Source organism: Sylvia atricapilla, chromosome 4, assembly GCF_009819655.1.
Source record: "Sylvia atricapilla isolate bSylAtr1 chromosome 4, bSylAtr1.pri, whole genome shotgun sequence".
Lineage (NCBI taxonomy): Eukaryota > Metazoa > Chordata > Aves > Passeriformes > Sylviidae > Sylvia > Sylvia atricapilla.
In genome coordinates, this window is record NC_089143.1 from 67253360 (window position 1) to 67277192 (window position 23833).

General features: G+C 39.9%; 1 protein-coding gene and 1 long non-coding RNA gene across 2 annotated transcripts in view; both read right to left on the minus strand.

Moving 5' to 3' along the window:
- Positions 1-2986, minus strand: part of FAT4 (FAT atypical cadherin 4) — a 61530-nt gene extending 58544 nt beyond the window's left edge. Inside the window, exons 1-3 of the mRNA XM_066316918.1 lie at positions 2926-2986; positions 2050-2066; positions 1040-1171 (exon numbers count right to left, since the gene is read on the minus strand). Coding sequence (XP_066173015.1) covers positions 1040-1171; positions 2050-2066; positions 2926-2986 — 210 coding nt within the window. The remainder of the gene's footprint in view (positions 1-1039; positions 1172-2049; positions 2067-2925) is intronic.
- The window catches only part of LOC136360709 (uncharacterized), a 436491-nt gene that overhangs the window by 252781 nt on the left and 159877 nt on the right, over positions 1-23833 (minus strand). The gene's annotated exons all lie outside the window — the stretch shown is intronic.

Sequence of the window (23833 nt, forward strand, 5' to 3'; positions counted from 1 at the left end):
TCCACTGGACGGAGTGCTTCAGAATGGGTAACAGATTAAGTGCAGTTCAGAATGCTTAAAAAGAGGCTGGAACATAAGATACTGCTATAATCTTAGATATACTTGCCATGCCACACCACAGAGTGGTAGTTCAGTATTTACTGCTTCCTACAAGAAAGACAAGCAGCTAGAATTTTTGTTACGGAAGTGCACCTTTCCAAAATCCTGTGTTTTGTCTGTGTATCAGGCTACTGCTGGAAAATAAAGGGAAACCAAAATATTTACAATCACATTCACACCATTCCCGGGGGGGTTCCCATTGTTCCCTCTGTACTAGTAAGATTAAGTACACCAATTAACAATCACAGGAAGACTAACCAAGCTAACACAAAAAAGGCCAGGAATAAAATCCTCTTGAGGAGGCTGAATTGTCCAATTTTTTGAAAGCAAGAACTGCTTGTTGTAACTCTGTATTTTAATGACAACACAAACTTTTTGTATGATTATATTGACTTCTTAGTCATTTTCCTCATGGAGAACAACAGCTGAAGTAGACAAAAATAACAGGATCAACATCTTTAAAACTGAAGTTTCTAAAACAGATAAATATATCATGGTATTTTCTACACAGCACCCTAGTTGCAGCATTCTCATAGTAATGAATCTAAGAGGGCAAATTATTTTGCAAACAGATTCATGTCTAGAGCACACATTTTATCATTATTTCTTATCCCCTCTTTTTGGTAAAATGGAACCTTCCTCTGGAAGGGATAATATTGACCTTTGTTAGCTCTAGTCAAAGGGAAAGCAGGCATTATCAGAATTTTTCTTGTTGTCCAAGGCTTGTCTCAGATTAATTTTATTGTACACCTTGGAACTGGGCTCAACTACAACATCTTGGTTTCATAGTTTAGACCTCCCCAATACTGGACAGAACTTTGTGAAGGACTGCCATGATCCCTAAGGCCAAGCTCACACAAAGGGATGAAGAAAACAGATAAAAACATGTCCAGAATGGCACTTTTAGTACCAACAATCAAAACTGAAATCGTGCTCCTACCTCATCAGCATCCATGGCTGTCAGCTGCAGTATTTTAGATCCATCTCCTATGTTCTCCTCTACAGTCAGATCGAGCATGTCTGTGGGGAATACTGGTGGGTTGTCATTGATATCCTGAAGTGTTATTTCTACCTGTAAAAAGCAGGAATAGGAACACAATTTGAGTGAGCACTGGACACTGATTGGACCTGAATGTTACTAATAAGATAATTCTGGAAGAAATCAGGTAAATTGCTCTTAATCACATGAATTAGCACATTCCCAAATCACACCAACAATAGGAAACGCCTGTCCGGATATTAAAATTCCACGTTGTTATAAAATACTCCTAGGAAAACCTCTAACACAAATAAAGTTAATTTGACTTGTTGATAGCAACTGATTTTAAATGGTCCTAGTCTAGTTTATATTGGAAAAGATCCACTGATAGACTGTCATTGTAATCCTCAAAGTCAGCCCCTGGAGAATAACTGCCAAGTGCTGGGGCAGGAGATCGTTCAACCATTAAATGCTGCCTGACATAAAGATGAGGTGGTGTAAAATTCTCTCTGAAATGTTTATATATTGGCAACTCTCCGTTCCGAGAGGGGGGAAAAAAACATCCTTGCACTTAATATATTTTATAACAAATAATCTGCTTTTCTCCTTCTCTCTCTCAAAACTCTCCTCTAATTGCAAACATAAATGTTGCTTTAGGAGCACCCACTAGCATCTACTCTCCTTGCCTATCCAAAACTCAACAAATGTTCTTTTCACATGCCATATTTGCATGCCTTTCCTAGTAAAAATGATAGTTCCTGAAAGGTTGTTTTGTGATCTTTATCCCTAGTTTTTCATAAACAAGATTGCTGCCCTGCTGATGCTAATTCAGAAAGATGCAGAGTTATGTTTCCTCTCATTGCTGCGTCTGGAACTTAATATTCCAAAATAGAAAAAGAAGATACAGCTGTTTTGTATTTATCATGGAAAAAAAATGGTATGGTTTTGGACCCAAAATATTGAATACTCACCATACTCTGAAGACCCACTAAGGACAAAATGAGTAGTGGGAAGAATCAAGGAACAGAGAAAGGTAAAAGGCAAAGGTATGGATGACTTAAAGAAGGTACCTGGATTGACAGACAAAATATAATTTATGCTACAGTATCTGCTATGCCCTCATCCACAAGGATTCTTATCCTTGGATTCTCTATGCACTCAGTTGAAAATATATGGATTGGGCTGCTCTGGATATAACCAACACAGACATTCTGGTGATCCAAAGTCTACGATTTCTACTCTTTCTAGTCCCCTGTCACAACATTTTCTTCTCTGTTCTGTTTTCATAGGGGCCACCAACTGCCAAGGTGTTCTGATTTGATCACCAAGATGATCCCAAACGCAGAGGAAATATTATATTAATATTAGTGTAATATTAATATAATAGCTATTGGGCTGGAAGTGGAGACATAGAAGGGGTCTTTTACAGAAGGTCATTATTTATTTATCCTCTATTTCATCTCTTTGGCTATTCAAAAATGGTACACAAAACAATTCCCAGCCTGAGACAGATCAATTCAGAAGGTTTTATCATTAAATTTATATGCCTAGCAGCAGAAGCACAAGGAGTGCCGAGCAGAGCATCATGAGCAGTGATTGACAACCACCTCACCAGACACAAACTTTCAGAGAAGAAACCAGCTTAGGTTGGTTTTCAAGGAGACTGGGTGACAATTAATCACAGAAATGAGAGGGACATGGTAGAAATGACAGATGAAGGATTTTGCCAGCCCTCCTTGCCCAGGAACTGGCACAGCACACTCTTCCTGCTTTCCTCCCCAAAGGGCAGCATTTCCCTGGACAGGGTTTCAAGGTAAAGCAGAGCTCTGCAATTCATTTATTCCTACCATACATGTCATTCACAGCTAATGTTTCAGCTGGGGGTGACATTTCATCATCAGAGCCCATTTTCACGATGAGAGATTACCCTCTGTACAAATCATATGAAAAATACGTGACAACTTCTGGGGGGTTTGGGATAGGAGCTGCACATTTCCCACAGCTTGAATAATGTAAAATAGTGAGGATCCAAGAATATACATGGCTAAGGATTGGGGGACAAATAAGTTAATTACAAAGTCAGATTGTGGAGAAGGGAAAAAAAGAAGAATAAAAGAGGTAATTTTATTCTGAAAAATCAGTTCACAAGTAAACAAAGAAACAGTATTTTATACTGAAGACGTGCTTTAGATGGTGGAAAAATAAGAAATTCTCAAATAAAGACGAATTTTTTTTAAAAAAGAATATAATATTTTTAAAGAGAGTTTACACCATGATTTATTACTTATCCACAGGGCTTAGATAATGTGTGTTGCTTCATAATTCACCATTAGCTAAATCTAATTAGCATCTGTGTCTAAAGCTTTTTATTTCTGCTAAAATTTACTACTTCGGTTTACAAACAGAATTGCAGACCTGGGGAGTAAATCCTTGGATGCACTCCTTTGCAGAAATTCTACTGAAGCAATCACAGAATCACAGAATGGTGTGGGCTGGAGTGGACCTAAAAGATGATGTTGTTTCACCATCCCCTGTCTAGGGATACCACCCTCTAGAGTTTGCTCAGGGCCCCATCCAGCCTGGCCTAAGACATCTGTGAGAAAGATATGAGAACATCACCTTTTCCCCAAAAAAGAATCTGTTAATATCATTTAAGAGAGGATCTCATACATCTTGAATGAGATCGGATATAAACTGAATGTCCAGGAGCTCACAAATTATTTTCACTTTGAAATTATTCTATAAATTCTGACATGAAACAGAAGCCCACAGGAGAACCACAACCACAAAGTCTTCCATTGCCACAGGGCACTGTAAGACTGCAGTGTATCTTGTCACATCTTTACTGGAGAAAAAAAAAATCCATAAACCTTCAATCAAAGATCTCATTTAAACCTTTTCCCAACCAACTGCTTCTATCTCTCTAATCCCACTTCGCATTTGCATAAAGATATCAATGTGTGTCACTTTAGGAGATACAGGGTTTGATCACTATCATATGCTGCCAATTAAAAATCGAGTGTAATTCTGCCCCGGGCTTTAGGAAGGCAAGGAGGTCATGGTGGTGTCCCCAGCTGTTTGCACCACAGCAGTCACATCCACGAGGGCCTGCAGACCATGTGCTGCTCTCCCAGCTCACACTGGTGGAAAACCACCCACCAGTGTGTCCTGGGTTGTAGTTTAGGATGTATTCTATCACCATCTTCAGTTAATGGCCCATCAATGCCTTGTGCATGACTCACAGATAACTCCCTCCAGGAGTTCTCTCTCTTTAATGGGCCATCAAGGAGCCCCTGAATGACTCATCACCCCATTGGGAGATGCTCCGCCCACGGGGAGGAGCCAAGCATTCTCACCTGGATATAAACTGGGATTTGGGACAGTAGAAGCAGTCCTCACCTACTGGATTTCCAGAGGACTGGAGCTACCAGACCTTTCTACAAGATTTCTGTTTCAGGAAGATCACCTCGTCTGGACTGTTTCCATCACCCTGATCAGGTTGTATTCTGACTCTGTCAGTGGTTTTCTTTTTTTTTTTTTTTTTGTATTGTTGTATTTATTTTATTTTATTTTCGTTTTCTTCTCATTAAATTGTATTTCTGACTTAGAGCCTCTCACTTGGTTTTGTTTTCAAACCACAACACAGTGACAGCAGCAAGTACCAGAATAAACACCTAGGAAACCCAAGGCCTTGAAACCTGAAATACACCACAGGATGGAGAACAAGGGAGCTGAAGGGATTTATCCAAGCCTTGCAATCAAGGAACCATTACATGCCAATAGATTGCTACATGCCTGTAGAAAGCACACATGCCCAGGCTACATGGAAAGTGATAATTGCCACCCCTTTCTCCAAATCTATCCAAAACGAGCAATATTCTTCTCAGACCTCAAACTCATCATTCAGTGCAAATTCTGGATGCAAAGGCAGATCCAAAGCAACCACCTCACAGCGCTCAAAGTACTGCACTGTGCAACAGAAATTTCTGCAACTTTCCATCTAACAAATCCTAGATTCGTATTTGCATGAATAGCAACTTTAATACAGGACCCAAAAGTTCTTACTGACACTCAGGGGACTCAAATATAATAAAACACAGAGACAGCAAAGATAGTTAAGTGTCTACACCTTTTTTTATGCTCTAACTTGCCCTTTCCAATGGTCCAGGCCCTGATGCGGGCTTTGCTCCTTGAAACAGCCTTGAATTTCTGCAGGAGCCATGAGTACACAAATAGTTACAGACTCTCCTAAATATGCTAAGACTGTGATGGAAAACTGATTAATAGATTCACAATATTGTCTTGCTCTGATGAAAAAAAATCAGAAAGCTTTGGTCAATCCACATGCATTTAAATCTTCACAAAATCACTCTACTTCTGTACGAATTCTGGCACAGTGCTTTCCCTTCACATATTCAATACATCTAGAAAAAAAAGACTGAAAATCAAAGCTTTCCCTCAGAGCTTGTTCTTCAGACAAATATACATTGTTTATTTACCAACCCTTGTAAAATAAACACAGTAATTTTACATATCAATTTCTATGCAAACCATCTTTGGGTGGGTTTTTTATTAGTTTTGTTTGTGTGCTTGTTTCATGTTTGACTCAAGCTAAGATGCAAAACCAGAGGCATACAACAGACCGCAGAGATCAGCAATATAGAAAGCCAAACAATACCACAAATTTCCCTCTGCATGAATCAAATTTCTCCTTCACAGGCTTAATAACATTCTCACAACAATGCCACAGTTACAGATGGCCAGCCCATCCTCATCTGTGGCAATTTGATTGCTGCAGCCTGTTGTCACAGACATTTTCAAAGCAGAGGAAGTATTAATTGCCTTGATCTTGTTAGGAATTCTTATTTGCTACTCAAATTAGCCTCTTGTGGTGTTGGTTTTGGGTTTGTTTTTTTTCCCCCTAAACAAATTCAGAACAGACTGAGGCAGGGCAGCACTCACCTCAAACAGTTCTGCCTCAATTTACTCTGAATGTAGATGTTGGAAAGACAGTTCTTTCTCCATTCAGATAAACCTCAGCTGTTAACAGATACAGGAATCAGACCAAGACCTCAAGTTTTAAAGCACACAGATCTATTAAAGCATTAGGACATAAACTATTCTTAAGCTTATTCAAATTTATTAAGAATTCTGAACTAAGAAACAGCTGCTAAAATAATGAAGTTTCACTTAGAGCAAAACCACTAATTCTACTCCCAAAATACTAGCACCCCAGGTAACTATTCCTGAACAAGCCAGACAAGTTCTACACTCAACATGAAAAGCTTAAAATGAGAGTTTTATTCTGGAAAAAGAAATTATTTTAGTGACTGGGTTTACGAGCTACAAAGGTATGTAAAACAAAACATCACCCTGCAAGGCAATGTGCCAGGTGCTAACCAATCCTAACACCTTCTGTAAACCAATGGGCTCACTTGGCCAGAGCCCATCCTTCTGTTCTACTACAGTTATTAATGTTTAGTTTTTCTTTTATTCCACAGTCAGGAGGGTTTACAGACAGAACAGTTTTCTGAAGTTCTTCCACCTATCCAATGACGAGGAGAGGAGGAAAAAAGATGACACAGGAAATATGAATGAGCTCACGTGGCAGCAGCAAGTTTCCCTGGGAGTCCCAGCAGAGTAATTCTTGCTTGGAGCCACGCTATCCATGGCACACTCTGGATCAGAGATCTATAGATAGAACATGATCTGAGAAAGGAGGAACTCCCAGAGGCTCATGTGCTCGATACCTCTTCAAACGCTGCCACTATTTGATTAAAGATCAAACAGAATGCAGAGGCAACAGCTTTTCTTTCCGTTTATATGGTGTTGAGTCATTCTTCTTCCCTTTGCTTGCTGCTGTGACATCCACTGCCTCTCTCATGAGATACCATCTAACAATCTGTGAGCAGCATCACCACAAATAACCCTGAAGACTTTTGTTTATGTCTAAGTCATTAGATGATCCTTCATCTTAAAACAAAATTAAGGAGCTTTTTCTTTCATTGCTGGAGACCAGGGTCGCACATTATCTATTTGAAGTGAATAAAAGTGAAAGGCTTTTATTTCCCCCTTCCTTGGTATATATTCTAAATTGTTTCACTCATGATGATAAAAGGAAAGAACACAACTATTAATTCACCCCATCCATGTAATTGACTGAAGGACCTGGCCAACACCAGTCCTTTTTTTCCTTGCCTTCCTCACTTCAACCTTCTTCTTCATCCAGCCAACAATCATTCCCTAATAGTGAAAAACACACATGCATGGCTAGATTCCTTTTTTTAATTGACATGAGTAATCAGATTGGTCACTCACACCAGTGAAGGCGTGGTTACACTCAGTGCTTGGGGACCAGTGCATGGGTGCCTCCTCCAAACTGGAGAGGCAAGGGAATGGGGAGAGAAAGGATCAGAGTACAATGCATTTCTGAAAATACATTTTCAGGGAAAAGAGAAGAAAAATCCTCTTTAAAAGAAACAGAAATTTACATAAATATATATTATATATATATATATATACATATACATATATAAAACCTCATATACCATCTTGAACCAGTTTCCTGTTTTGCTCTAAATCACTGGGAAACAGTAAGTTTGAGAGTAAAAAATAAACACTTATGCTTTGAAATTACTTGAACACCAAATAATAGCAGAGCTCAGGAAGGTGAAAACCCTGAACTACTGATCATGCACATTTACAATTTTCACAACAAGATGGAAAGCCCATTTATAAAGAAAATATCTTGGGACAAGGCAATAGCCGAGGCTGAAAAAGGCATCTGAATATCCCATTTTCCAGGAGGCAAACAATCCCAGCGCATGCTAGCACAATAAAAATCACATTAGTCTATTGTGCTGCAGGCCAGCAAACCTGTTAAATAGAAATGTAATGTTGCTAAGAATCCCACTATTAACAGGGGGAACATTGCAGCTGGGGAGAAAATGTGGGGGAAAGATGCTAAAAAGGCACTGTTTGGGGGGAAAAAATAATTAAGAAAGCCAGGTTTAAAAGAATTTATTCTGATTCTGAATTTAGTCTGAGGTCAAGCTTAATGAAAGACAGGATGTGAAAGCTGTCCCAAGCCCCACCACTGCCCACTTCAGATGCCCCAAAGCAAATAAAACATCAACCCTATACAAGACAACAGTAACTCAGAATAGGGATTATAGAAATACTTCCATCTACCTCACAGAATCAGGAATTACTAGTGATTACCAGCCTTGAAACTGTTTGGAAACTTAGGCTCAGTGCACATTGGAAACATGTGTTGCTTTGCCCATTAAACAAACATGCATAGATCCTTATAAATGTTATTAAGATTAATATGTAGTGCTGGAATTTCCCAGGTAATTTTAATCTGTGGGCTCCAAATCCAGTCTTTTAACACCGAAGAACCTTCCTGGAGTAAATATCATACTATGTAAAGTTCAGCAGGGTGATTTGATGTTGTTTAACCTTTTATAAAGCATCACTACAAAACGCTGGGAGATCAGAGTGATCAAAGCCACTGTGATTTAACTGACATTATCAGAAAAATCCTAGAATCACAGAATAATTTGGGTTAGAAAGGATCCTTAAAGACCATCTAGTCCAGGCTCTCTGCAATGAGTAGGGACATTTTCATCTATACCAGGTTGCTCAGAGCCCCATCCAACCTAGCACTGAATGCTCCCAGGTTTGGGACATCCATCACCTGTCTGGGCAACCTATGCCAGTGTTTCACCACCCTCAATCATTTCTTCCTTACACCTAGTCTAAATCAGGAGTAAATCTGCTTTCATCAGAATTTAAAATCAAAATTCAAAAAGAAGCAACTTCCTTCCGTTGTCTCTAAGAAATATTGATCCTGGTGCTGTAAAGAAAAGGTGCCGTAATTGTTGCGTTTTCTCCCCCTTGGTTTTTTTTCTTTCCTATCTGTTAAGGTGACCACTGGGAGTTGCACTGCCTGGAGTCTTGATTAAATGTTTCACTGCATCCAGAACACTTCATCATGCTGCATAGCCAAAATCTATTATGGCTTGCAAGTGACTCATGCTTTAGCTATGAGAAAACCATAATAAAGAGCATTTTACATAAAAATGCCCAAAAGGTTGGTAATTTAATCTTGATTCTAAGTAGTATGTAGGGTCTCTGCCTCCAGCCTGTGCAGACAATAAGGCATTGTCTGGAAATGCGTTACCTACTGTGGTTACATCTAACTTCTTCTGCCAAAGTCCAGATGAAAGACAGGGAAAAGAAACAATCTTGTCCCAGCAGAAGGCCACCAGCCAGGACAGGACATTGACACTTCCAAGCCAGAAGATTTTAAAAAAGTTTTCCTAAAGGAAAAGCAAGCAATGCTAAAATTCTCATTCTTTCTGAAATCAGTATTTTAAGTTAATTTAAGCAGTACATTATTTTCTGCTCCCTCAAAAGAGACAGGGTCTCACATGCAGCAGAGGGAATTAAAACTGGATTAGGTAAAGCACTACTCAAACCTTGGCTACTTTAACAAAGTAACAGCACACTGACTTTAAAACACACATCAAAACATACAGAATCATAAACATGGAAACCCAACATGATCCGACTTCACAGCAAATGGGAGATAAACATCAAATTGGTACAAGGGTTAAAACTGATAAGAAATGCCACAAGCAGTTATTTTTCCCCTTCCTTCACCACCAGAACCATAATGAAATACAGGTTATTTTGTCACTCCTGGTTAAAGAGCAACACGTAGAGCTTGGTCAATATTCATACAGTTTTAAAAACAGATTGCTTGTAGGAATGAGTTACTTTGAACTCCATTTCAACAGGACTAATTAGCACACTGGGACCTCTCCGAGGTCTGCAATCCAGTGGCACCAAGGTAGAGCTGGCCTGGCACTAAGGACCAAGGAAAACTTCTCCATCCACCCATCCTTTCCATGGATTCTGGATACACACACACACGACTCCACGGCATTTCCCCAGATTAAGGGGGTGACTTTCTTATAAAAACTTCTTCTGCATCTATTACTACCTCTGCTTACAAACTCAGTTCCAAATACCTGCCAAACCAACACAAACACTTGGCAAACACTTGCTAGTGAGTTAGGGGTTTTTTTTGGGGTTTTTTCTTTTTGGATTTTTTTTCCTTACAGCAGTATACATTTGGGAACCATTTGGTTTATAACTTTGCATTTAATTAAATGAGGTCTACTGCCATGTAATAAGAAGCGGATTGAATCGGTAAGAACATTTCAGTCCGTGCCAGAAAAAAAAAAAAAAAAAAAAAGGATAAAGTCAGAAAATGCAAGCATTAGAAGTTCAAGAATGGGAATGTCACACCTCTAAATTAAATAAATCACCTAATTAAACTTACAGGTGTGACATTTAAGACACATGCAGTCATCAGGACAATGTGATAAATCCGTCCCATCACTGAAGGCTGCCCAAACAGCAAAAGAAAACCTCTTTACCCAGAGCCATGGCAGAAAAAGCACTGCTACAGACACAGATTTTTTTCCATCAGTGCAAGGGAATTAAAGATACAGGACTGAATGCTGGCTGATGCTTTGCAGTTATGAGGGTTTCATATGTGGCACCTTTCTGAGAGGAAAGACTCTAAATAGACTTTAGCCAATAAAACACACAAGGCCAACATGTTACTCTCTAGTTTCATGTTTAGAAGTACAAGGCCATTTTATAGAAATGCCTAAAGGTTTTTTCCCCCCACAGCATCAACAGCCTGCTAGCAGGGAACTGTCAGGGCTAGAAATTCCAAGTATTTCTGCATCCTGCTACGAATTTCAGGGAAATGCCTTCCTCACCATATTCCTCTTTTTCAGACTGCAGGCTTGTGCAGCAGCTTCACATCTGGTGCCCCTTCCCTGTGGCCACAGGCCACTTGAGGCCAGAAAGGCTTTTTTCTGTGGTCACAGATGGACCTTTTCATGTGGCTGCCCTCAGCACAGCCAGCTGACAATCCAGGCTACGGTGGCAGGGTCAAGAACCTCAGCTCCCTGGACACACCAGCACTCCTTTATCCACTTTCCTCCCAGAGACCAGAATTTTTATTTAGGCAGCTGCATCTTCAGGCGTATCTTTCCCCAGTTATCTTTTTGATCCACCATGGCATGGAACCTTCAGTACAATTATTAAGAAAGTCCTACATGATAACAGTAGGCTGATGCACTACGTATTAAACCAACTCCTATACCTGCCTCCAAAACCCAGTTTTTCTGCCTAGCTAGATTCAACATGTCTACATTATCTCTTATTGAAAATATTGCTGTTTCTGGTGACGAGGTTTTGCAATAAAGCCCTTCTTGAAGCTGAACAAAACCCTTGATATTAGCCCCTTACCGAACCATAAAGATTTAAATTTGCATATAACTACAAACTTTCATCTCAAAAAATATTCTAAATAGCTGAATAACACATTTATTTTGGCCCAGGAATGTGAAAGGTGGTTGAAACTCCATCTACAGAATTCTTCACATCAGACAACAATTTCTGTTTCACTCACTTACCTTTTGAATTTTATTACTCAGCTGTTGGACTTTGGATTTGACACAGGAAATTTAGAAAATCAAGCATTAAGGACTAATTAAAAGATCATTAAAAAAACCTTTACCTTTTTAAAGACATCATTTCACCATACCTGTAAATACACACATGACCTTGTGCACTCAAGAAAAATCATATAAAAAACCCCAGACTTTCACAGAAATAGCTGCAATAGCTGGAACAGTGTGCTTATGTGGGATTCTTACAGCCATCTTCCTTAATAAAGAATATGGAGTGTTTTATTTGAGCATAAATTCAGAGATTTGACTTTTATTGGTTTCTAAATATCCACTACATCTTCCCTAGATGCAGAACCTACATCAAACTATGAAGTCCAGCTCTTTGGCTGCTACAATCAATAATGAGAACTTTTAATAGCCCAGATCCTGACGTATTCCTATATTACATCTCTCTCCCCCAACACCCTGAGATTTGCACCACAGCCAATCTCTCACTGACTTGGTTTTATTGTGAACAGTCGTAAGCAAGCCCTGATTACTGGGTCAGAAATATCACCAGCAGCTGACAGTTGTAACAAACCAAAGCCTCCCTTCAATCAAGCAAAAACTTTGAGTTCTGATAATCTTAGTAAACCTTTAAAGGGGAAAACAAAGAAGAAAGAAATACATTGGCATATCTTAATTCCAGTGTGGCAGGAAGCAGATACACCACAAGAGAATGGTTCCCATGGTATTTCAAGCATAGGAGAAACCAAAGAACCTCTTCATGCTCGGGTCCCTGTCTGGTGTCCCCACTGAAGTGACTCAGCTATTCCTTCTATTACAGCACTTGGGGTTTTCAGTTATTATCCTGATCGTGCCAGGTCTTTGATCCTTTGGAAGTTCACCACCACTAGTCATTTCTGCAAGTCTCTGGACACTTAAAATGTATGTTCCCTTCTGAGGAACACAGAGAAAAAAAAAAAAAAAGAAAACAAACCAAAGGAAACCAAATCAGAATAAATGTTCAAGTGTAACCATAAAAGATTCAGAAATTCTTCACAGAGTTCAAGAATCCCTAAATGCACAACTAAAAGATATAATTTTTGAAGATTGAACCTAAGTTTAATTTCTTCTGTGTTTTCCCCTTGTTTTATTTCCTTTGATTTGTGCCTTCAATAGGGTGTCTATGATGTGGCATGGGATTTTTTTTTTAAAGTACATTTTTTGTAAAGATTTTGTAGGTTGCAAGAGTCTCAGTCTTTCTGGTTTTAACTGAATTAAGGAGTGCTGTGTACTGAATGTACAAACTGGCTCACTATCCATGTGGAACAGATTAGAGGATGATCATTCATTGTATGCTCACAATTGAAGCATTTCAATAGTTTTATAGACAATTGAGAAAAAAGAAAAAGCATTTTGAGGACAAAATTTGAATGGCTTACAGTTAAATGATTATATTATATTAAAGGGTAAGAAAACAGAAACAGATTAGGCAAAATTTAATACAAAAACCTAAAGAAAGTCACACATTAACTTTTTGTGAGAAAATTGCAGCAACAAACCTGGGCATCACGGAGAGGTCTAAGAAAACAATGCTGAGGGGTTTTGTTTCCTGTTTTTTTGTACCATTCACCCTCCCCAAGATTCCTAAATCTCAGCCTGGTTTGATCCCCCCATAGGGTGTGACACACCTCATTTCATTTTCCTAAGCATATCACAGTAGAATGGCAGAGCAAAACTTTCCTGAAAAAAAAAAAAAGTATTTTCTAGGTACAAGCATAATAAATCTGAAAACTTTCTGAGAAAGTCACCAAGAAGTTGAATGAAGGAAAATAAGGCAGGCAAAGACTTCTGACTAATTTTTAAAAATGGCAACAATTCAAATGCCTCCGCTAGCTCATGGCGTTAATGGTGACAACAACATAATTACCAACATCATTTCATTATGAACAGTGGTGATAGGGCAACAGGGACAGCATTATGCCCCAAAGACATCATGGTGTGCTTGACAGGGATTTGTTTCTCTTACAAGTAATGGCACAGGAAGTAGAGATGCAGATTTCTGTTTAAAAAATTCTATAGCTGAAAACACCCACACCTATCTAGAACCATATTGCTTGAAATACCAGTATTTGTGAGAAATTAATAATGGCAATTTCTGCATTTATTAATAGCTGCCTCCTACAAACTCCCAGCAGACTTTCTCCAACATGATTAAAGGCACCTTTGTAGTAATAAAATATTATGGTATGTGTCTTCCAAAGGTACTGAAGTGATATAGGTATATATATATGTGTGTGTGTGTGTGTGTATATATATATATATATATATATATATATGTATGTATATATATATATAGGTACCTATACCTATATGAAAGGTATAAGGTGATAGGATTGGTACAGAGCAGTTCATGGCAGATCTGGCTGTCACCCTAAGCCCCCATCACTCCTCACTTTCAGTCAGAATGTGACATTATCCAAATGTGACTGTGAATGTGACTGTCACCACAAATGGAGGCAAGAAACCTCCTGCAAGAAATCTCAGCCCTCAAAAAGCACATGTAAACTGAACTCCTTTGGTCTTTTCTATGATCAAACTATAGTACAGAGAAGCAGAAGCTTTTCTTTACCTTTCCTTTATGGTTTATGAATCACTGACACACTCCCTGCTGTGTGCCATTTGCTGGCATGGCACATTTTTGTCTCACAAGAAGCTATTGCTCAAAATGATGAATTGCTGGTGTATTTAACACAGCTTCTGATAACTATTAACCGTGCATTTTTCCAAATGTGTTTCTTACATTGGCATCACCAAACAACACCCAGCAGCTTTTGTACTCCTTGAAGCCCATCTGTAAGTCACAGATGCCTTCCAACCAGGCCATGGCAATTCCCTGACATGATGATTCCCATGCAAAATGCTGTGCGTATTTCCAATATGCTTCAGAGAGAAAGCTATGAGTACAGTAATTCAGGTTAAAATAACAACAGTAAAAAGCAATGAAGGGGGAATATTTGTAAGAATGCTAACTGATGGCTGGACTCACATTCTGTTTTCAGTTACCCCAAAACAAATCCCAAGAGACTCTAGCAAGGTTAATGCCTTTCTTTGCACATATGAACAGCATGGGCTAAGGTACTTGGCAAACCCTGCTGAGTGAATTAAAACAAGCCTACGATACAAGCAAGTTAGAAGGGTTAATTGAAACCTCTTTGTGCAGCAGTGCAAACCCCTCAAATCTGTCAAAATTAATGAGAAAAGCCAGAAGAAACATTATGGTTCTGTCTAGACTGCCAGAACCTACAAGCCTGCCTTTTATTAATAAATGCTATAGAAAAGAAACTCTGCTGTGAGGGCGGGGAGGCCCTGGCACAGACTGCCCAGAGAAACTGTGGATGTCCCAGTCCTGAAAGAGCCCAAGGCCAGGTTGGACAAGGCTTGGGGCAACCTGGTCCAGTGGAGGTGTCCCTGACCATGACCTGTATGGTCTCTTCCAACCCAAACCATTCTGGGATTGACTTTATGTCCCGCTCTCTCATCCTGGTGTACAGGGCAACAAAAGCACAGGGAATCCTTTTATTTCTCTGGGCTTGGTGTCAGTGTTATGCTTGGATGGCAGAGCAGCTCCAGATGGCCTTGTCGTGGTGATGCCTGAGCTACAGAGCCACCTCTCCTCCCCAGATCCATCCTGCCCACAAAGCCCTCACTGCAAACTGGGTCTGACCCACAGCTGGAGAGAACCAGGCTGAGCAAAAGCCCCTTTCATTTCCCCCACTTCAGAGAGCAGTACAATTGAGGCCTTTGATAATCATACCCTCTGTCTGCTCTACGGCTTCTCCCATCTTGGCCCTTAGAGAAAAACAAGCAAAAGCAAAACAAAATAAAAAGTCTTACCAAGAAAAGCTTTACAAAGCAGAATGAGCCTCCCAATAAGACTTTGCAAGGCCAGACCAACAGCAGAGCTTGGAGGGGCAAAACCAAGTAGAGGTGACCCAGAATGTGCCAGAGGGGCTCAAATTCTCTGACATTCCTCCAGAGTTTTGGGGTCTCCAGATCTCCTGGACATTTCCACACACAAGACACATAAGCACTTGTTGGCACTTCTGGTAAATCCCTACCTGCTGCCTCAATCCATTTCTTATTTTTCAGGTTGATGAACGTGTGCCCAACAACAAGCAGAAATGCAAACAGGACTCCCAAAACAACTTTCTACTGACCTAAAGTAGTTTGGCACTTATGAAGATATCCTTTTTCCATTTATGTCAGACAAAAGTCTTTTCCTACAGCTCTAGCAGCCCCTGTTAAAACACCACAGACATCAGAACAGCATTGAGAAGCAGCTTACAAAGTACACTATCACTACTTCCTTTGCACAGAAAGTCATTAAAAATATGCAAGTAGCTTCAAAATCATTTATTCACTGTGTTTCAGGACAAGTGTAATGAACATTAAACTTTCAGTTCTTGGGCTTAGGATATGTTGGGTTTTTATTTAACTTTGTATTTTGCAGGTTGAGAAAGTGTGCTGCAAATCATGATCACCAGTATTTGTGGCCCTTTAATACAATACACAGCTACAACATTATAAATATGTCGCTGAACTAATAAAATCATCACAAAACAACAAAGAACATCAAATTCTGCACTAATTTTTATACTATACAGTCATTGACCTCACCAGTACTTTCTAATCAAGCTTCCTGTAGCACACTTCTATCATTGCAGCTCATCAAATTTTCTAATTTATGTACAAGGACAGCTCAGCTCCTCTGATTTTCGGGTTCATTCATGTATGCATCTTATTAAGACTAACTCAATTAGCACCACATATTCGATAATCAGTTTGACAAATAATAGCATCAGACTACACAGAAACAGAGCAACGCTTCAATTTTTTTTTTTTTTATTTTTTATTTTTTATTTTTTTTTTTACTCTTCTAAACTTGAGCTTATTTCCTGGTATTGAAATCATAATTAACTTACATCAAAAAAATCCTACTGCTGTAAATCCTACAGACTTCAGTAACTATGCCAGAAAGTGGTCCATTACATGAGTCATCTGCTACAAAACAGAAAACAGCAACAATGCAACAGAATAATGCCAACTGAAGAGATTTATGCTCCTCTCACCACATGCCCCTTGGAGTTGTGTAACTCTGCACAATGGCTATGACACTGCCTTGTTTCTCCTAAATGTGACCAAGGAAAGGTGCCTGACCATTTCAGTTGATGTGTTTTTCTTCCTGTGGGCCTAAAAAAGCAGCTTATTTGTACAACTCAGGCACCACAGCAACGAAAGTTGTGTCTCATTTGGCACAGGGCCAGCTAATGCTTGCTGAGTGCCAAATGCTCCAGTAACCTAGATAACTTATACAGGGCTGATGCACAGGAGAAAAAAAATCAGGTTATTACTGCATTTACTACCAGATAAAGTCTTAAATTTCATTGTATACATAAGGCTGTGCTTTAGAGTGAGCCATCCCCAGCAGACACTTTTGGAAAATACACTTGGTACTTACACAGTACTATTTAAAAAGAGAGGAAGAAAAAAAAAAGAGAAAGAGGTAAATTTAAAAACATGAATTAATGAGTACATCAGTAATTCTGTAATTATGGCATCTGCTCTTAAGCCTTTGTATCTGCTTGTGTACAGCTGCTCAGCACTGTCAACAATAACCTTAAACCCATGACCAGATACCATCTCACAGCTTCAAGCCAAGCAAAAATAAACCAAAAAACCCCCAAAACATGAAATTCACACAGTGGAAATGAACACAGATATGTGACTGAGCTAATGATGCGCTGCAACAAAAGCTCAGTTTTAAAAGTATGTTGGAAGGGGAGGTGTTTATGTTTTCAAATACAAAAAGGTTTGTGTGAAACTAGAGAGCTGCCTTCCAGGAATTAGCAGAAGGAATAATCTCCATGGGAGAGGCTTCATCATAAGAATTCATTGTCTAGCAATTATTTTTTTACACACAAAGACTTGAATAAAAATGTTCTGTCGAATGTACTTCAGTAAAAATGTCCTCAAAACAAAATGGTCAGGACAAGCAAAGCAGCACATTTTAAAACAAATAGAGCTGTCAGCATCAACCATCCCCTGATATTTTAGGAAGAAGGTTCCTGAAGGTGTCACACTAATACTTAGTTCAGAGGAAGCTAGACCAGCTCCCGGGGGATCTCAGTAGGAGGGATGGACAAGCCAGTAATTTCAGCGGGAATTCAAAATGGGACACACCTCAAAGCTCCTGGATATCCTCAAAGCCTACAAAAAATCTCTGAAACATCATTTCAAATACAAGGTTAAAAAATGTCAATATTTAATAGAGACTAGGCCTTTATTTTCTGCTGCTAGCACTGTGCAGAGCTGCACCCTCTGGGAATGACTGCTCCCTCTCCCAAGTGTCCACTGAGACCATTCCAGGCCTGGCAAACAAGGTTTTTATCTCTGTTTTAGTCTCAGTTCTGCCAAATACACGAGAACCAAATGGAAGAGATCCAAATATTTTCGCAGATGTGCAATTTGGTCTGCCTGTGTGCTCCTGTCCTCCTGAGGCAGCAGTGACACACACTTTGGGGTGCTGTTTCCATGTGCTAATATTTGCCAACAAGACCACTTGTTGGGTCTCTTCCATTGTTTGTGGCTGCACAGTTAGCAATGGGTTGAGTCACCATGATTATGGGTGTATTAATATAAAAGTACAAAGTAAATATGATTAATTTATGAAGAGCTTAGAATTACTTTCCCTAACCGTGCTACCTGGATGCCCCTGCCATTCATATCTGTCTCTCTCTGTATCTAAGTAGGCAAACTAGCAAAGCATCTGTCTCCTAACCACTGAAAAATGACCTAACCTCCCAAAAATGGCTTTCCCCACTGCCCTTATTCTGTACCTGCGGTCTTCTCAATGCTTTTATTACTCTTCTGTGCAATATCCTTCCTGAGCAGGCAGGCAGCACCGTGGGCGAGGCGCAGTCAATATATTCTGATGTTTTACAAGCAACCTTCCAACCCAGGCTCCTGACAGGGGAGATATGAGCTGTTTAATATGTCCCTTCTGGAGGGCAGCTACATCCCAGCGTTGTGCTCCATGCCTGGATCACTCCTCAGAGAGAAGCAAGGGAGGAAAGGAGGAAGGATTACCTGCTCATTCCAAAGCCATCAGCAAAAGGTTTTGTGCACACTTTTTTTTTTTTTTCTCCTAGAGGAACACAAAAGGAGAAAGAAACCACCTAGATAGCCAAGGAAAGGGTTCAGAGGCACCTAGCAGATAAGGAGGGGATAAAAACCAGCCAACTGTGTACAACAGACCTAATTTCCTGCAGCAACAAACACTTGCCACAGGGGAAGAGCCACAGATGTCACATCTCTCTGTGACAGGGGGGTCTTCCCATCTGAACATAGGCCAGTGACGTGCCTCAGATGTAGGATAGGGGAGCCACATGCACAGCATGGACTGGGAGTGTATGGCGTGGGGAAAAAGCCTTCTGTTCTGCTGCTCACAGGCTCACCTTAGCTACAGCCCCTGGATCAAATTCCAGTGCAGGAATCCAGTAAATGTGTGCAACCAAGGGAAAACACTCGGAAAAGAGGAGCAATGATGACTACAGTCATTGAACATGACCCACAAACCGATATTGAAAGAGATGAAATTCAATCTCGAAAATTAAGATGGGGAGAAATTACACTGTAATGACCTTAGAGCACAAAAAGCAAGGTAATAAACTGTCTAAAACCAAAAGGACATTTTATTACAAAAGGAATAAAACCAACCTCAGCCAGCACCTAGGAGGAAATGCTGCAGCACAGTCTAGGAAGAAGCAGAAGAAGTCACTGCCAGGAACACTAAAGGCACATGAGGTCCTGCCTCTGTGCTGGAAAACGTGTGGGTTCCTCCCAAACCTGCTCTTTCTGTTTAGGAAGCAGTTTAGGTGAACAGTGACTGCCAGTGGTTGGGTAAGACCTGGCAGACACCTCAGTGAGAAAACTGGATAACCAAAGTGAAGCTTCAGACTGCAGCTGGGCACCATCCACGACATGCAGGACACTTTCCCCCAGTCCCTTTTAAACGATCCCCAATGCAAGCCTTTTTTCAGGGGTAGGAGAGTATCAACACCACCTTGAGCACTATCACCAGTAAAAGTCAGGCCTTCACACAGAAACCATCTGCATTTGATTTGCTCTTCCTGCTGCTCTGCACATCACCACCACAATTACAAACAGAAGTATCTGGCTCCCCGCCTTGCCCTTCCATTGCTTTACTACGCTTCACTGCCAATCCTTATGGCAACAGAACTTGCAAAGTCATGGACTCTTATAAAAATCTTCTAATACTAAAACCCTGTACAGAGAGAATTCTCCTGCTCTTGGACACTGTGGAGTTTCCAGGTATTGTTTTTGCTCTCATCTCATTTTATATTTAATATAATAGCCAGAAATATGAGTCAACAATAGTAAGTTGAAGATTTTTCTTTTTTTTTTTTTTTTTCCCCTAGTCTTAGGTATTTCCTTTCTGCTTTCCTCAGTGCACTCTGCTCTGATTTTATTTGTGCAAACTCCTTGGAGCAGAGGCAGTCTGCACAGTACATTCTGAATCTGAGTTTACAGAAGGTAGAACACTGAATTGTGATCCCTGCTAGCAAATACTGAACGTTTCCTCATCGTTTGACCAAGTGTTGTCCACCAGGCCAAGCCCACTGGAGTAAAATGTGTTCCTGCAACCACAGTCTGAAAATAACATCAATGTATTTATCAAGAGGCAATAGAGTTTGCATTAGTGTCTGTTCCTGCAATCTTTCTTTAAATCAAAGAAACAACACAGAATCAGTGAGATAGGAAATATATGGAGTCAGCTTTTTCCTCTCAGTCCAACATGCCAATTATTACACTTGATTTGGAATCTGAAAATTAAAAGGTGTTCCCCCAGGGTGTGTGCATCATCAATATGGCAAAAGGGAGAACTTGTGTAAAATTAAAGAATTTGATGTTCCACAAGGTGGAAAAAACCAAGGTAGCTCCACAAAGCAACTGGCCCCTAGGTTTTCAGTGGTTGAGCACACAGGGATCAGGTGGGTCTGTGCAGCACTGGGATGCTATTTCTGATGGCTTAAGATTATGGGATCCTGGGAGAGGGAAGGAGATCTGCTACTTTTCAGCAAGTTTCCCACGAGATCAGAAGTTTGGAGTGTTTCTCACATCCCAGGAACTCACCTGCTCTGAAGCACAAAAGCTGCTGCCTGTGAGATGCTTGCAATGGATTGCTTAGTGCAATGAGATGGGAGAAATAATAATAATAATAGTTCAACAGATTATAAGTACATTCAGAGTGGGGGGATAGACCAGGTCAAAAGAAAAGAGAAAAAAAAAATTTGAAAATTCTCCTTAATTTTATCCAGTGCTGCGAAATGAAAAAGGCTGCCTCGTGCTGCATTCAAATTCTGTGCCATGCAGTTCCAAAGACTGTATCTTAATTGTTGAAAAGCTGGACTTCATGGCAAGAGAGATTTCTTTGTGGGGGGATATAATCCTTATGCACACAATTACTTAAAAGATTTCAAATAAATAAGAAAAAATCTACATGTAAGAGAGACGTGTAAGAATTTATGTATTCCTCACTTTTTTATTCAAGTTTAGTGTGAATAATGAGGAAGCAGCCATTTAATAAAAAAAGGCAAATCTCAAATAGGCAAAAACATTTTGGAGGGCACTCATACAGATTTTTCCCTGTGAAAAACAATGAGATTCAGATGGGACCCCCAAAAAATAGGCAGGCTGTTTCTGGGAAAGGAAAATCACCATTTTCAGTGTGATGGCAGAGGCAGGCTCCAAGAGCAGTGTGTCTCATCAGGACTCACCAACACTCAGTACTGCCTTTTTTTAGCCCAAATAGCCAACTTTCTTTTTTGAAAGAGTACTTTTTGCAGCCCTGAGAACTGATCATCCCCATCACCTGAAATCTCTGAAGAGGAAAGCACGGTAGGTAAATGCTGCCACCTACACATGGCCAACTGAAGGTGGCTGTGCCAGGCTTGGAAGGGAAAATGCAGGGGAACACTGCTCTGCTGCCCTCCACAAACAGCCATCAGAGGGTTTAACCACGCTCTGCATCAAGCTCAAGCCAACATTACAGGCAGGAGACACATCCTGGACACTTTAAGTCCCATAAGAAAAGCACAGAAAGTCCGAATTTGTGACTACTGTGTCACAAAAGGTTTGTCATTGAATTATTGCTTTCTTCTCCTGACCCACATGCCCAGATTACATTCTGCAATATCTCAGCTGTCAATTAGACGTTTATATGACACTCACAATATATTTTAAAATAACATTTCATACAGCAGCTGTGTTTACAGAAGGAAATATTTTTATAGAGCTCTTAATAACAAATGTCTCCCCTTTCTGCAAGGCTGTCCTTCATTCTAATTATCCCTTTCACTCTCTTGATGAAATCTGTCTCTGGTAGACATATTATCATCTGTAAAGTTCAGAGAACATTAATCATCTATTTTGGCATGCCACCTGTAAAGGACATTAGGATTTCAAGCTTCAGTTACATCATGTGACAAAACATTCACAAAAATACAAATCATTACCTAAGACTGAAATTATTAACCCTGTTTAGGTGGTGGAGTACATGATGGAAGATGGAAGGTTCTTCAACTTCTAATCAAAGAAACACACCAAAATGCAATATAAAAAGAGTAACTTTATAAATTTTCAAAAGAATAACCTGATACTAATAAGAGTAATATCTCAGGTGTGGTTGGGCTATTTCCTTTGTGGAGTTTGAATCTATTTGCTGTCTTTCCCTAATATATGTATACATACCTAAAGGTATTTTCAAAAGACATGCTTTAAAAGCAATATTGACACTATGATCTACACATTGGCCTAATATTCTTATACCAAAGAGAAAGCATAAGATGAAAGCTCTCCCACCTTAGACTTCACAGATTTGATAAGCAACTTCACTCTACCTAAATAAAACCCATGGCTCATTCAGCTTTTACTTAACGACAACAGCTCCTCAATGTGCATTAGTTATTTATTTAACCCCACTTTGACATCTTGGGGTGATGCATCCTCCTCCCTAGTGTTACAGTGGTACATGAATATTTTAACAACCCTTGGTGTGTTTTACACTGAAGAAGATGCTCTGAGAAGGGCAGGCAGCTAACCAGCTTCTGCCCAGGTTTTTGAAATGATGAATTTCTGTTGTGCTTCCCACAATGTTTGTACCCATGCACAGACGCAGCAGCTGAAGAACCATAAACTCAAATCAAAAGAAATAGTTTTGCAAAGCTTTCATTATTGACAGAAATTATGGCCAAAAAAGAAAAAAAAATTCATAAATGAACGCAGGGGTCGGAAAAACACTGCCCTTCCTGAGACTGTGAAACCCATCCTCTTGACTGAAAAAGGGATGCACATCAAGAAAGCAGCAGTGGATAAGGAATGAACCTGAAACCTCAGCTCAATATTGGTTTTGGCAGCCCTTGTCCTTGCCAGAACAATGCAATGCCCTGGGCTGCATGTGCCTTAACAGACCACCAGAATGTCCCAGGTAAGTATTTGCTAGAGAAGCACAAGTGGTTGGAAGCAAGCCATTCCTTCTTTTTCAATCTACTGGAAAAGAGAGGAAAAAACATCTTGTCTTCATTTGTTTTAAACCTACCCAGAAGGTTTATAGGACTCACCATTATTAATAGGGAGAAAGGTAACCCACTACAAAAAAAAACCTCCTGCAACGGACAGCGATTCATTTGTAAACACCTTAATTGATTTTCCAGCTTAGAACCCATTTGTTCCTATTTTAGGGCAGTGCAGCTTGAATTGCAATTTATTAATTGTGCTATACCAGCGCTTGGCCTAAAATTTGAGTATGTCTGAGTTATTCAACCCTGCTAGGATTAGCAGTCCTCAAAGCCATGCCAAGGCCTTCTGTCCTGCATTACAAACACAAAAGACTTAAGACTGGAAAAATCTGGAAATCGGCTAGCTGGTTCATCCCCATGCCCAAAGAGAGGATCAACTGTACCTGTGGTATCCCAGACAGGCACTTCTGTAAGCACTCTGAGAAATATTTATTGTAAGAACCGTTTTACAAACTCCCTGGACACGTCTTTACAAAGCATCAGTAGCTTTGCCATTAAAAAGTTGTCCAGCTGACGAAGCAATCCCTCCCTTGATGCTCCAAGCCCAAAATAACATTTGTTTTTCTGTCCAATAAAGAGATGGAACTGCAGAAGCCATTCTTTCATTGCTTTTA